Here is a 16538-nt window from a genome sequence, read left to right on the forward strand (position 1 = left end):
AGCTGAGAGTGCAGGATCTACACCAAGAACAAGATCGGCACCAGTGTTACACACAAGAACCAAGCCAAAAGAGGACTTGACTGAGAACCGCAAGATGATGGATTAGAGAGGCTTCCAAAGAGGAAGGTTGAATTAATCTTTTCCAGGCTTAATCTTTTGCCTCTAGATAGTGAAATCTATGGATGACTCTATGAATTATAATAAGTGCAACATAATGAAGTATATTGCAGACTGAGTCAGCAGATGCCATGACCATGATTTGATGGAACGTGGAGTGAAGTGGGAGGCACTGGGTGATAAACTAAAGGTCTGAATGGGGGGGAAGGAATGGACTTTATCTTTGCAAGCCTACTTTCTGTCATGTCACAGAGTCAGCAAAGCATAAGCTGGCCACAGGCCCCTTCAGGAAGCAGCAGGTCTCCACAGAAGTGGAGTTACACACATTCCACGACACTGACTTTTTATTACTATGTAAAACAACTGGTAATATGCAAGAAGACTCGGAAAGAGTTCTCATAACATCTGACTTGGTACTGGCATAGGACAGACAGATTAATGCATCACCACTGAGAATCTAAAAGAAACCCTCACATTTATGATCAACTGATTTTCAATACGAGTGTCAAAATAACTGAATGAGACAATAATAGTCTTTTTAACAAATGGTACTGGGACAACTGGATATCCACAAGCCAAAGAACAAAATTTGACCTCTACCTCATACAATACATATAAAACTAACTCAAAATGAAAGAACTGAAACTACAAAATTCTCAGAAGAAAACACAGGTGTGTGTCTTCATGACTGGATCTGGCACTTGTTTCTTAGGTAGGACAGTAAAAGACAGAAATAGATTAACTGAACTTCATAAATATTAAAAACTTCTAGTCTTCAAAAGACACCATCAAGAAGGTAAGAAGGCAATCTCCTGAATAGGAGGAAATACTCGAAAATCCTACATCTGATCAAAGACTTGCACCCAGGATACAAAAAGAACTCTTACAATTCGATCATAAAAAGACAATCCAAATTTAAAATGGGCAAAAACCTGAACAGACACGTCTTCAAAGAAGATACACAAATGGATAAACGCATGGAAAGATCCCCAACATTCTCAGTCATCAGAAAAATGCAAATCAAAACACAATGAGATGCCAGTTCACACCCACCAGGAGAGCTAATCACCAGTGTTGACAGGGATGCATAGAAACTGGGAGAATTACACACTTTGGATAAAAATGTTAAATCATGTAGCCACTCTGTAAAACAGTATGGCAGTTCCTCAAAAGGTTAAACAGTTACCGTATGACCCATATGACAGCATTTCCATTCTTAAGTCTATTCCCCAAAGAAATGAAAACATGTTTACATCAAAACTTGGACAGAAATGTTCGCAGCAGCATTATTAACAATAGGCAAAAAGCAGAGGCAACCCAAAGGTCCATCAACTGATAAATAGATAAACGGTTTAGCCCCACAACCGAGTAATGTTCGACAATAAACAGAAATGGAAATACTGACAAGCGCTGTAACATGGATGAACCTTGAAGACGTTTCGTCAAGTGAAAAAAGCTAATAATGAAGGACCACACAGCATGTGATTCCATCCATGGGAAACACCCAGAACAGGCACATCTGTAGAGACAGAAATCAGACTGGTGGTTGTCGGGGGCTGAGAGGGACGGGGGCTGGGGGTGATGGCCAAGGGATGCAGGCTTTCTTTTTGGGGTGATGGGAATGTTCTAAAATTGACTGTGGTGACAGCTGCACATCTCTGGATATACTAGGAGATAATAACTATGCATCCTAAATGGGTGACTTATATGATACGTGAATTTTTTTTTTTTTTTTTTTTTTTTTTGGTGGTGGGAAGTAATTAGGTTTTACTTACTTATTTTTAGAGGAGGTACAGGGGATCGAACCCAGGACCTTGTGTATGCTAAGCATGAACTCTACCACTTGAGTTATGCAATCCCCCCTATGTGAATTTTACCTCAATAAAGTTAAGAAAAAATCCAAAGGCAGGATCTAGACAATTTTCCTAATTCTCTATTTTGGGTGTACAGACGTCATCTGAACTTCTCCATGCTTTGACAACATACGTAAAATGAAGAGAAAATGAAGGCAATGCCTAACTTCAACTGGTTTGTATAATGACCTTTCTGCACAAGTTACTCTGAAATCCATGAAATCAATACACACAGATTTTATATCCATTCACAAAAGCAAAGAGACATGACAATTTTCTGGACCATGCCATGAAACATTATCCTCTGATTTTATTTGCTTGCCTCATTGTGGTGAGAGATCACTAAAAAATACTGTTTAGTAGGGAAAAAAAGTTAACTTCTGTGAGGAAAGATGTATAATTCTCAACTTATCTAAGGGTAAATATAACAGAAAAATAAATAAAGAAATGGCAGAATGAAAGTCAAAGTTTAAGAAACAAGTGCATTATAAAGATAATAAAAGTGTAATTATAATGAAGATACAAAAGAAAGCTGTCCCTGAGAAGCTAGTGTCCTGCAACGCTCTGCGCTGCACACTCACGGCCGACGTGCTAGGTTTTGCACGTACTGGGTTCGCAGCTTGATGTGACTTCCTCTCTGACTCCTGCTTCTCATTTTCTGAGTTAGTGTGATGATGTGCTGTCACCTCCAGGGAAGCTTCCAACATGGACACTTTCTTTCGGGTGTCAGTCAGCTCTTGCTGAAGCTGTCTCATACAGGCCTAAAGAGATAACTCTGTTACTGATTTTTAAGTCACCTTATCATTAAGTTACATTAATAATATATAACTGCAACATATGGACTTTGAGAACTATCCCCACAGACATCAATTCACCTTCTTTTCCTCACAGGCACACATTCCTGTTTACTGAATTTCATTAAAGACACAGAAGGCATGACCCTCCTGCCTTACTGACAGTAAGTTAACTTAGACAATGGATGCAGCCCCACCAGCCATTCCCTGCCCCTCCCAGGAAGTGGCCAAGCTTTACCCCCACTGAAGTCTCAAACAGAAATGGGCGTGTGGGTGGGATGAGTGGAGGTAAGTTCCACACTGTGGAACACTCTCCCTCTTTCTCATTAGAGGCTTAAGTTCAGAGATCTTCACATATTCAATCTGGTGTTTAAATCCTTCCAACAGACTCCTATCTCACAATAAAAAATGAGGTTATTCCAATGGCTTTGGGGACCCGTGACAACCTGGCCTCCCCTGCCTCCTGGACTGCAGCTCCTACAGCTCCCCCAACACCTCCCACTCACTCCCTTCCTGCCACTCAGGACTCTGCCTGCTCCTCCTCAGTCTGAAAATGGGACCCCAGTGCCAAACTCATACATCACAGAGCGCTCCAGTTCCTCTGTACTGGACAAACTTAGTTCCAAGTGACAGTAACTGATCCTTGAAATGAGAATTGTGAGCACATTATTTGAAAAAATATTCAAAGTAAATTATAAATAGAACAGGGGAGACTAAGTCAAACACAGTTTTGCTAAAATTTACGAATTGTCCCAAATTATGACTGAATGAAAAGTAGATGCCTTTAAGGAGTGGCGAGGTCATAACAATACATGAGTTGAGATGGAAATATTTCTAAATTTAATTCCAATTGACATGGATAAAAGTAAGATTATACCAACTAAAAATAAAAAGCTACTAACGAAAAGTACAAGATACAGCATTTACACATCAGTTCATCTGGGAAATCTGGATTGGACTGTCAAGGTAATCCACACAATTGAATCTTTTTTTTTTTTCTTTTACTTTTTTTGTTCACACAACTGAACCTTAATTTCAAAATACTCATTTTAGGGCTGAGCATTTCATTTATCTGCTTCGTCACGATACTAAAATGTGATGACAGAAAGATTAAAATGACGGGCACTGTAAGAGTAGATTACTAAGACCTTCCTGTATCTATCAACAACTTATAGCTTAACCTCTTAAAATTTCAGGTGACACGGCATCTTTACTCAAAGTGAAGCACCTCTCAGGTCCAATATTTGTTTGCTGGATACAAGATATGCTTTTAGGCTGCTTTACAGTGTATATATTTATACCCCGCACATTTTTTATATTCAACTAGTTTCACCATTTAGCTTCCATCAGATACTACTTTGAATTTTCTTTGAGGAAGTCTGAAAATCAGTTCCCTTTCTGGGTACTTACTTCCATTTCTGCTCTGTCCGTTACATACTGATACAGTCTGTCCTTTAAACATCTGGATTCATCGATTAACTCCTTGTTTCCTTCCTCCAGCATCAGAACTCGTCTGCTCATGGCTTCAAGTTTTCCCAGGTGATCCAGAAACGGCGCTGGGATATTAAGTATTGTCTTTTTACTTTTGGCCCCACTTTGAGCAGCTTCCAGTTGCTGTCGAAGCAACACGTTTTCGCTTTCTAGTTCACATACTCTCTCCTCCAAGAATGCCTGCTTTCCAATATATCTGTTGACTTCCCCTTGTTTGCTCTGAGACAAGGATTCAGTTTCCTTGTTTGAACGCTGGGCTTGGCCTCGGTCTCTATGCACACATTCAAATACCAACGTCGTTGGTCTAAGAGCATCTCTCCTGGGATGGAGCTCAATTTCTTGGCCACGGAATTGACGTTCAGCTTCAGGAAGTTGCTGAGGAAGCACCTCGCTGTTATCTTCTGGGTCAGACAGCTCAAAATCCTTTGTGTCCTGTAAGTGAAACCCCTTATCTCTTACTCTTTGAACTGTACTCAATAAACTGACATATCATAATTTCCTTTGAAGTGAAAGACTAATCTCTAAGTTTATACAACAAAAAGTTTGCAATATCTGGGTATCCAACTGGAAGAACTTAAGGTGGATACAAATCTCAAACTTTAAACAAGCAGAAATCCCCAAAAGTTTAAAAACTTAATTAAAGACAGTGAATCCATGAAAGTAAAAAAGAAACCACAAAAGGATGTTTAAGAAGCTCAGAACTGAGAAGGCCTTTCTTTCTCTGAAATACAACAAACCCAAAAGGCTTAAAATAAACAATGAATAAATCTGACTACACTTAAAAATTATACCTGACATCTAACCTTTACAGCTACCCCCAAAGTAAGAGCCTTAGCTCTATATATATTTGGACAGGTTAAATTTCCTAAAAAAATTTTTCCGGAGAATACTCCATAAATATTCTCCCTTTCTAACATTTTTAGAGTGAGTTATAAGAATTACATCTACGGATAAGTGATAAATCTAAGCACTGTACTAAGCACGTCTACAAACATCAGTTAACTCAGTTAGCTGTGACAATTCTGGAATAAAGGGTTAAAAACACAAGCAAGCTGCAGGGTTTCCCCCAGGTCTTCTGACTCTCTGACTCTTACACCAAACCAACACTACTTCTCTAGGACAAATATATAAACACAAGAGAAGCCTTCTACTTCCCTAATGGTGAATACACTAAAGGTAAAGAAGGTCAAATTTACAGAGCTCTTCTTAGAAAATCAGGAGACTATTTGCTTCTGCAATAATTTTTATTTCTTCTTCATGGTGTTTATAACAGTAATGGATGTGAAGTAGCAGGGAAATACAGTGAACTGTTTTATTAAAAATAAAATACTGATCAATTATCACTAAGTATAGATTATGGTATGTCACTATATTCAAAAGCTCCTTGTACTGAAATCGCATACCACATGGAGCAGAGCATTACTTTTTATCACACGTAGGAGAACGACACCCAGACTATGGTTTCTGAACTGGCTATACTTTTTCCTCCTTACCATCAGTGGAAATGATAAAGTAACCTCTCCATTCATCTATCAAAGGAGTGAGATCACTGCCAGAAACTAGAATGCCTGCTGTTAGTAGCAACAGTTTTGAGATCATGGAAAGTTCATCAATTCCTATAGGAAGTATGAACAGCCTCTCCTCGGATGAGGCCATTGTGAATGTCACTATGTCACTTTTGCAGGCAAATGGATTTAAATTCAAAATATTGCTTTATCCAATGAACCAGAAATGAAACCCCCAGAAAATATATTTACATATATAGGCTTTTAAAACCCTCTATACTTTCTATACCTATAGTATTGGTTTTTAAACTATGTAAGTATACAAATTCATACACACACGTGTTTGAAGATGACTAAAGAAAATACCTCAGCATTCATTTTCTTGTTAGTCTCTTCTGCCTCCTTTTGTTGGGAAAGATGATGGGCCAGGATTTCATCTTGTATTACTCTGGCATTCTGCTCTCGAGAAAGTTGTCTCTGAGCATCATTTTGCTCTTCTAAAACCTGGAGACATATTTCATTAGGTTTGGGGTTTTATACCATGAAAAAAAGTCAAAAAAAGCTTACGAGGGGAATCTTAAACAAAAAATTTTTTAAACTGTTAAAAAGAAGTAGCCTTTTTAAGCACAGGGATCTTTACTGCACATAAATAACTCAAATTCTAATATATATGACAGCTAAATTTATCACAGAGCAAAAACACAAGGGATGCAGTATCATGAAAGAAAAAATTTTTTAACACTTTTTAAATTGAGTTATAGTCATTTTACAATGTGTCAAATTCCAGTGGAGAGCACAATTTTTCAGTTGTACATGAACATATATATATTCATTGTGACTTTTTTTTGTTGTGAGCTACCACAAGATCTTGTATATATTTCCCTGTGCTATACAGTATAATCTTGTTTATCTATTCTGCATATTCCTGTCGGTATCTACAAATTTTGAAATCCCAGTGAAAGAAAATTTCTTTATAAGGCATTTAACCAATTCCATCACAGTCTCAAGGCAATTCAGCCTGGATTTTAACTTCAAAAAGCCAGAATTAACACATGGATTTGAATTAGACTTGTTACTCTGTTGAATGGACCAAAACCGTCAATCCTTATGTTAATGATTAAGCTCAATTTAACTTCCATTCCTTCATTCAGAAAAGACACAGAGCATCTATTAGATGCCAAGAACATCAAGAAATTATTAAGTTAAGCTCTAAATGTCATAGTTCATGTTTAGGATGAGATAATTTTTATTTGTTTTAAATGAAAATACAGATAAATTCAAAAGAATATTATAAATAATATTGATGAAACAGTGTTAGAGATACACAATTTTCACCTAAGACTAATTTACCTGGTTTGGTTTATTCCTTATGCTCTTCCGTTTGCATTCTAGTGCCCGGGCAGTGCTTTCAAGTTCTTGGTTCGCGGAAACTTGCTCATTGCATTCTTTCTCTTTTCTTTTTAAGTCATCCTTAGTGTTTTCATATAATATATAAGCATTTTTCTTCTTCTTTGTTTCTTGTTCTAATGTTAATCTGCAGTGAAATATGCTTACCTTAAAATTTATTTTGTTAGAAAATAAAAAGTTCATTTTATGATCTGGTTCTTCACATGCTGATTTATTACCCCAATGGAATTTCTATGTTCTCAATTTTTTTTTTCATTTTTAAGTCTCACATTTTAAATTTCTCACTTCAATCTCTTCATAAAGATAGACTATATATATGTATATATATATATATATATATTTGAAAAGTAGCAATGAAAAGACATAATGCTACTGAGTTTCAGTCAAGAGTAACTCTGGTCAATAGTGTAGGAAAGAAAATTTGCAATTATTCAGTAAGGTTTGAATTGAAAATTACCCTTTCCCCCCCACATAGTCATAAATTACTCCTTCATTAGGACAGAGAATTTAGTTATTAATTAAAAGAGAAGTTGCTATTTAGAAACAGGTTTATAATTTCATGAGAAATAAAATTTCAACTTCATGAGATATTACAGGGACTCCTACATGATCTCCAGGGGAAGGTAACATCCGCAGATGTCTTTTCCAGAACACTGACCCACTAATTAGCATAATCCAAGGTGAGGCTGGGGAGTCTACTCCCTGATGCCCTACACTTTATGTTTCTTCTTTTGCAGCACTTTGAACTTACCTTGTTGAATATTATTTATTTTAGTAAATCATTTTTAAATCCCTTTTGGTACAAGGCAGGATCCCTATTAAGTAATTAAGAAATAAAGAGTAACCCGTGCTTTCAGCATAGACCTTTGAACTAATCTTATCTCTGTATGAGAGAGATGCTGAATAAACTAACCAGTAATCACTTTCCACTTTACTTTTTAGTCCATCCATTCATATGTTAAGATTCAAACTGCATAAATTTTTTTAAAGTTTCTGCCTTGAGAAAAATGGTCATTTCATAATTCTGCAAGTGGGAATGTAAAGTAATATAAACTTTCTGGAGGACAATTGAGATAAGGACCAAAGATTTTTTTAAACAAATATAGAATGAGTGTGTGTGTATATATATATAGCTGTTATTTCCAAGAGTCTCATATTCCACAATATTAATGAAATTTTCTCCCCTGTAAAATCCCAAAAGGTAAGTTAGCAATTTTAAGACTTTTCCTACATACCTACAGTATTAAAGTAAATATAGAGTTCAAATATTTCTTTAAAACCAAGAAATTCAGTACCTCATGCTGCAGAGCTGTCGTTCCCACTCCACATTTTGAAGTTTTAACTGTGATTTTGCTTCTCTTGTTTTCAACAGCTCTGCTTGTAGCCAGTTCACCTTATTTTCCATTTCTTTAATTTTTCCTGTAAGTAGTGCACAGTCAGATTCTTTCAGTTCTATTGATCTGAATGAATGAACTGGATCCTGAATTTTCAATAACCTATCAGAATCTGCATTAGGAAGAAAACAAACATAGAAACAAAATATATGAATAATTTTTGTGTATAAAGGACTGTGCATTTTCACATTCATTCATCCATATATTGAACAAATGGATATTGAGCATCTATAACATGGAAGACATTCTTCTAAGCTCTGCAGATATTAAAAGAATGACAAAATAATATTATGAACATTATGCAAATAAATTTGACAATTCAGATGAAGTGGGTAAAATTCCTTGAAAGAGAGAAATTACAAAAGCTCAATTAAGAAAGAACAAATAAGCTAAAAAGCCCTATATCTTAAAAACCAAAACAAAAGTCCTATTTAAAGACCTTACGACAAAGAAAATTCCAGTCTCAGTGGTTACACTGGTGAATTCTACCATATATTTTAGGAAAATTTAATACCAATTCCACACAAAGTCTCCTCGAAAAACGAAGAGGAAGAACTATGTCCTCATTCTATAAAACTAACATTACCCTGAATCCAAAACCAGACAAAGGTATTACAAGAAAGAAAACTAATGTCATGAAAATGGAGGTAAAAATTCTAAACAAAACGTTAGCAAATTAAATCCAACAATACAGGAAAATTCATCACGACCAAGTGGGGTGTATCCCAAGAATGCAGGGCTGTTTTAACACGTAAAAATCAATGTTATTCATCATATTAACAAACTAAAAAAGAAACCATATGATCATGTCAGTGGATAAAAAGAGGCACTTGCCAAACCTCAGCATCTATTCCTGATAAAAACTTCCAGCAAACTAGGAACCAAGGGAACGTCTTCACTATGACAAAGATCCATGCTAACCCTACAGCTGACACCATACGCAATGGTGAAAAACGGAACGCTTTTCCCAGAATGTGAGGAACTGGACAGGAATGGCTTTTCTTACTCCTTCTATTCAGCACTGTACTGGAGCCAGTGCAATCAGGCAAAATAAAGAACCAAAAGGCATCTAGATGGGAAATGAAGAGGTAAAAGTGTCTGCTAATCAGCGGGGAATACGATTACATGAAGCGAGTCAGCTAACTCCAACCTGTGGGCTGGGTTGCTTGCTTTGGTAAATAAAGTTTTACTGAAATACAGCCACGTCCATTAACTTGTGTATTGTCTATGGCTACTCTTGTTGCAACACTGACAGAGCTGATTAGCTGTGACAGAGAATGTATTTATTGGCTGCAAGTCTTAAATGTGAACTATCTTTAGTAAGACAGTAGTTTAAAGAAGAAAAATCTTGACCACCTTTGGTTACGTAGAAAATCTGAGAGAATCCATAAAAAGGCTACTAGAACTAATAAATGTGTTCAGCCAGGTTGGAGGGCACAGAGTCAGTATACAGAAATCAGCTATATTTCTATCATCAGAAACTAAAATTTCAAATATAGTATTTTGAAACAAATAAGTAAAAATACACTATTTACAGCTGCACTGAAAAATAAGAAATACAGGTAAACATAAAAGATGGAAAGACCCAGACACTAAAAACTCTTAAAATATTACTGAGAAAATCAAGGAAGACCTATATAAATGGAGAAATGAACTTTGTTCAGGGTTAAAAATTCCATTTTGTTAAGAAGTCAATTCTCCCCAAATTAATCTACAGATTCAACATGATCTACATCTCATTTCCAGGACACTAGCAGACTTTTTTTTTTCACATTGACAAGATGATTCTAAAATTCATGTGGAAAGAAGGGTAATAAAAGGAAACAAGATGAAGCCAGAGGACTGTGGCCTTTAACCATGGAGCTACGAGAAGCAGGAGCTGGATTTTAGGCAAGGAGGTTAACAAAGACCTGAATTTTAAAAACTATCTAGTAATCATGCTGGCGGCGTAGACCAAGGTTCCAGGAGGTGGAACGGCGGAGAAGAAAATCCTGAGGTGATTTCAGCGTTCTAGGAGGGAAGCAGTGATACCCTGACCTTGGGTGAAGGCGTAGGAGCAGCAGAGTCAACAGAAAGCACAGGGAGTGGGAACGGTCACAGCCCCCGGCTGGCAGCGCACAACACGTCTGCTTCTGCTTTGACACAAAGCAGGTTTCTGAGACGCAGCAGACTGTAACGGAGCTGTGCTCCCTGGGGCAGTACTAGGTGTGCAAAGGTTACCACGAGATACTTAAAAAGGCTGTGTAGTCATATGGGGGTCCTACCTTTACTCTCCGGGCCAAGTTGTTCGATTAGCCTCAGGGTACTCTTACAATTAAGGGAAAGCGACTTGTGATCCTCAGAAGCTGTTTCCGGTGCCAGAGTTAAGTCATCGAGGTCATCCACAGAATTCACCTGCTCTGTGACCTACAAATAAATAATGCTATTTCACAGTGTCTCCAACATAGTTGTAAAATACGCTCAGTGTACAGAGGTGATAAATATCCATCTTTTTATGAGAGCAAAAACACAGACAATTCTCCAAACAACTGATTTTCGTCAAAAGGCTAACTTTATCAATAATGTTTCTAAATTATTTTTAAGTAAATGTCTCTACAACAAAGGAGGATTTTGTTTTTCCACTCTATCTTTTATAAATTTTTTTTACTACAAGAAAATATTTTTGATTAATATTTTACTATACCTTGTCCTTTTTAGTAGACATTTTCTTTGAAGACCTGAAAAAAGAAAAAAGCAATTCCTTTAAGCCAAATACTAAATATTGAAAATACAAGAAGTGTGTAAATCTATTTTTTTATATAAAACCTTTGCATTGATAATTTTCAATAAAAGGGATTAAACAAAAAATGGAAACAGTAACATTAAAGGACAAAGAAAGCATATCAATAATATTATCAACAAAGTATTAAATTTAAATCAAGCAGACAAGGAAAGGAAAAGGAAGAACATAAAATTACTTGTATTATTTGAAAGGAAAAAATATACCAGGATTTTCTTCTTGTTGTCTTTTTCAATAAAAACTGGCTTTCATGGCAATAAAACCTATTTGGAAAGTATTACTTAAGTCCTTATATGAAAGAAACCGTTTTCTAATAACCATGACATCAGCTTTTTTGAGGACTTAGTGTGCAACTGCTGTGCATTATTATCACCACTTTACGTGTCTTAAAGACATTTTAATCCTCACAACAATCCTGGGAGGTAGGTAATACATCAGGTACTTTACCCAGAAAGAAAATGAGGCACAGAAAGGCTAAGTCATTTGTCGAAGCCCCTATGTCTGCCCAGAATTCCAACCCAGGCAATCTGGCTTCAATACTTGCATTTCACAGTATGCTAAGAAAGTAATATTTACTTTTAAGCACTTTTAACTAATGTAGTAAATGAATCTCATTATTCTATGTCTAGGTATAATTATAAGTAATAATTTCTGGGGCATATGTCCAGAAGGAACCCTACTTCAAAATGACACCTGCACCCCAATGTTCATAGCAGCACTATTTACAATAGCCAAGACATGGAAACAGCCTAAATGTCCATCAACAGATGACTCGATAAAGAAGAGGTGGTAGGTGTATTTATACAATGGAATACTATTCAGCCATAAAAACCAACAACATAACGCCATTTGCAGCAACATGGATGCTCCTGGAGAATGTCATTCTAAGTGAAGTAAGCCAGAAAGAGAAAGAAAAAAACCATATGAGATCACTCATATGTGGAATCTAAAAACAAAAGCAAAACAAAACAAATACAAAACAGAAACAGACTTATAGACATAGAATACAAACTTGTGTTTGCCAAGGGGGAGGAGGGTGGGAAGGGACAGACTGGGATTTCAAAATGTAGAATAAACAAGATTATACTCTACAGAACAGGGAAATATACACAAGACATTGTGGTAGCTCGCAGTGAAAAACATATGTGACAATGAATCTATGTATGTTCATGTATAACTGAAAAATTGTGCTCTACACTGGAATTTGACACAACATTGCAAAACGACTATGATTCAATAAAAAAATGTCAAAATAATAATAATTTCTGAATCTTAACACCTATTTTTTAAAAATAAAAAGACTTTAGACCTAGGCAATACTGGAAATCTACTTTTAATAAAGATTTGCTTTTGCTAAAGACATTAATCAGCGGGCATTCATTATCCATTCAGCTGTTTGTTCATGCATTTGACAGGTCCTTATGGAGCATGATGGCTTTTTTAATTTAGAACTTAGTAATCCAAAAGTAATCATCTGTGATAGATTGTTAACAGTTTATTATTCTATCGTATATAAACAAAATCTTCCCCTTCTTCCTAGAATCTAAACAAATATTAATATAATCTGGTATTTTGTAATAGCATACAAAACCATAGCCACTCATGATGATACTGTCAAGGACACTATAAAATCTAGAATCATCAAGGAATGATTAAACCCTATTCAGTATGGCCTAAGTGTTTGTATAGTCATTATGAGTATACAATTTTTTAAAAATCTATGGACAATGGTGTAACTTTAAAGTCATTATCTGCATATTCAATTGTGTAAGAATATTACGATTCAGAACTAATGAATAAGCCTTACAATACCATACATGAATACTTTACTACAGTATTTTAAAGATAACAGTACAATCAATACACTTTCTAATATCAGAAATTCAAACAAAGTTAAATTGAAAAACACGTCTTCTATGGAATCGCATCCAACAGCACAGAGACATCCCCTACAAACTATCATCTCATCATTAAAAAAAGAAAGGGAACCCCCACAAGCCCCACGTTCCCCTTCACTTATCACCCAGTCCTCTCCTGCCTTCCCAGGGAATGTCCTCTGAGGGGCTGTTCACACTGATTCCCTGCAGACCGGCTTCCCTGGGGACGTATTACTGAAACTACTTCCGGTCAAAGGCACTTGTCCTCATCTTAGCCTTTCGGCAGAGTTCCTCCGACACAGGTGAGAATCCTCTTGCTTTGGCCTGTGCACTATATGCTGCTGTTCTATTTCCAGAGAAGGTAATCACTGCTAATACGTCTTCAGCTAGAAATAAAGAATTTGTAGGTTTTACCTGCCACAACCTTGATCTCCTTCACTTAAACTGCTGTTGTCATTCCTGTGTAGGAGACCACCAGCCAGCGAGGCAGTCTTCGCAAATACACGTGAAGTCACAGATGCTTTTAATGTCCGTTTTCCACTTTCATTCTTTACTCCCTTCATGTGCAAGCCAGGACAGCTACTTTAAAACAATCCATAAAAAAGCCTATTTTTAAAATATAATTCTACTGATAAATTAAAAAAAAAACAATTTTTGTAAAATTCCAACTCTTACCCATCTTCAATCATTTATTAATTCACAAAATGGTTAACAAGTGCCAACCATATGCAAGGAAACACAAATTCTTGCTTCAAAGACAGATTTACAATTATGATACAATGTGATACGCAAGAGCTGACATATGAAAGTAAAGTGAGCATGAGGAAGGCTTTACAGAAGAGGGGAAATAAACAGGAATCATGAGCAAAAGAGACAGGAGGAAATTATTCTACTTAAGAGATTAAGAGATTAGAATGTGAGCACAAAGATTAGGCACATGGCATTTAGGTGTGTCCTAGGAACCTGGAAGGAAGAGTACAAAATATATGGAAGCAAGTAGAGAGATGAGTCTGGGAAGAAATTCTGAACAACATATAGGAAAAGAATAATTACCTACTGCTGAATACTGATATAGGCTTACCTATCAGAATCTCCTTTCTGCAGAGCAGGAAACCGCTGGTCATCAGTTTTTCCCCTCTTCCTCTGCTGAGTTAATCCTTCATGATAGCTGCCATCACATATGGTTTCTGATCCTTTCAGTTCACCACTTTTGCTCCTGTTCTCTTCTACTTCAACCTTCAGTGAAAGTTTGATACAAAGGGTAATTATTACTTTATTCATTATAAAGACTTTGTTATCATTCACTTTATCATTTGACTCAGAGTTTGCCCTGATTTCAATTGATTAAGATATTTTTGTGCTTATTTTAATTTTTATCATTTCAAGTCATTGGAATGTTTGTAAATTCTGCTTCTTTCTGTTTGAGGAAAAGAAACAGAATTTCCAAAATTTCAAAAAGGACTTTCTGAATGTTGTGCTCTTACATCCACTCTTCCCCATGTGAATGGCAGAGACAGAGAAATAGAAAGACAAAGGCATAAAATTTGTCCTCTTCTGTCTTTACCACCAAGATTTTGTATTAAACAGCCAGATTTAGAAGATGTTGAACCTTGGTGCTTCAGTAACAGAAAGGAAACATTCTTCTTTCTGTGCTAAAGCTATCCTTTCCCCACTACTTTTTATAATTCTTGTTTCATTTGGATCCCGGGGTATCAAAATGTGGTGTTTAATAAAACATATAAACCCATGTTTACCGAAAGGAGCAGAGTGAAACTGATGAATTGCCAGTTAGTGTGGAATTCTGCAGAAGGAATAATGCTTCCCAATTTCACATTCAATAACCATGGCCATTTTATAGCTAGACGGCATAGGAGTAATGAGTGATCTACCTTAGCCCCACTGTTTACTGAAAACGGGAACACAACCAAGAAAGGTTAAGTGATTTGTCCAAGTTCCCTAAAGCAGTATTCCCCAGCATTTTACGGTGTCAAAAGAGATGATACAATTCTGTAACACTGAATCTAATAAGCTACCAAATAAATTCATCAAATTGATCAGATAAGTGTGACTTCGGCAAAGTTGGGGGCAGGGCTCATCTCCTTTTTCTATTAAAGGGGAACACCTTCAGATTTCCATCTTTAACACTCTTTGCACCTCACACAAAAGAACACACACATTTTAAAAATCTATTACTAGAACTAAAAAAAATCATTCAGTGCATCTCAAAACTCAAGTTTCTCAAAACTCAAGTTTTCTCCTTTGGAGATAAATAGTGAATTTTTTTTGCTGTGGGTTCATACTACCTATATGATAGAATCATACATGTCAAAACTTCCTACATTTTATTAAATAATATAATGTAAGTGTCTGCCTCAACAGAAACACCCGGAAGTGGTGACTCAAGAGTATGTGGGAGCACATGTATTCTTAAGAATATCTCAAAGTGACCATGATGGAATTCTAAGTGTCCAGTGATCAGTAAAACAGAGAAGCCTGTACTCACTAACGCACAACACACGGATCAGTTTAGTGAGAGCGTGTGCTTATATCCCTTCTCTCAGTCACTGCTTCCTTCCCATTCTATGGATGTGCAACTTACATTTAAGCCAATAGATTAAAACAAAAAAACAAAACCCTTGAGCATATTATATTTCTTAAGCTATTTCACTTGCGTTTATTCCGGCTCAGAAGGTCATGTGGCACAAAGCTAAATTACTTTCCCACTTCATACGAAAGACTGGCACAGAGACTTAGGTTGATTAAGGAACAAAACCCAGGAAAATACTTCCCTGAGTTCCTGTTATTTAGATGGCAGAAATAGTCTGTTTCTACACGATTACATATTTAGATGACCCCATTTTATACATAGGCTATTTTCCTAAGTGGAAAATCAGATCAAGTATGGATCAGAATGGAAGAGATTATTGATATAGAGAAAAAAACAAGAGCAGTAGCAAAGGAAACTCTACCTCTTTTTGAAGCTGAATTTTCTTTTTCCAAAGCCAGGAATTCTACTTGTAACATGCCTACCTCATTGTTAAACCTTTCCATATCTTGGTGTAACTCTTTTAGATATACTTTGGATGTTCTGTTACCATTTGATGGAGAAGAACTCACATTTCCTAATTCAGGGTCCATGATTTTAGAATTACTAGCACCGCAGTTATCTGCAAGCAATGGCTTCTGGAGCTGGTCTTGTATTGGTTTGGTTTTCTTACAAGTATTTGAAACAGCAGACATATTGTGACTTTCTATTTGAATCATGTGTTTCATCTCACTGGAGAGGTCAGCCACAAACCAAAAAGGCTTTTTGGGTCACTT

The 16538-nt window shown here is 36.3% G+C and overlaps 1 protein-coding gene across 10 annotated transcripts in view; it reads right to left on the reverse strand.

The window, feature by feature from the left end:
* Positions 1-16538, reverse strand: part of LOC141575733 (ankyrin repeat domain-containing protein 26-like) — a 48742-nt gene that overhangs the window by 12843 nt on the left and 19361 nt on the right. For 7 of the 10 annotated variants that reach the window (XM_074355751.1, XM_074355755.1, XM_074355752.1 and 4 more), the window contains 9 exons: positions 14299-14453; positions 13632-13799; positions 11245-11278; positions 10826-10967; positions 8463-8673; positions 7111-7294; positions 6127-6264; positions 4175-4687; positions 2579-2731 (listed from right to left, as the gene is read on the reverse strand). In XM_074355751.1, the coding sequence (XP_074211852.1) occupies positions 2579-2731; positions 4175-4687; positions 6127-6264; positions 7111-7294; positions 8463-8673; positions 10826-10967; positions 11245-11278; positions 13632-13799; positions 14299-14453 (1698 nt within the window). Of the gene's footprint in view, positions 1-1522; positions 1637-2578; positions 2732-4174; positions 4688-6126; positions 6265-7110; positions 7295-8462; positions 8674-10825; positions 10968-11244; positions 11279-13631; positions 13800-14298; positions 14454-16538 lie in introns of all 10 variants that reach the window. The other 3 variants (XR_012503501.1, XM_074355754.1, XM_074355756.1) reach the window with 3 other exon arrangements.

The sequence above is a fragment of the Camelus bactrianus genome, chromosome 31 (genome assembly GCF_048773025.1).
Source record: "Camelus bactrianus isolate YW-2024 breed Bactrian camel chromosome 31, ASM4877302v1, whole genome shotgun sequence".
Taxonomy (NCBI): domain Eukaryota; kingdom Metazoa; phylum Chordata; class Mammalia; order Artiodactyla; family Camelidae; genus Camelus; species Camelus bactrianus.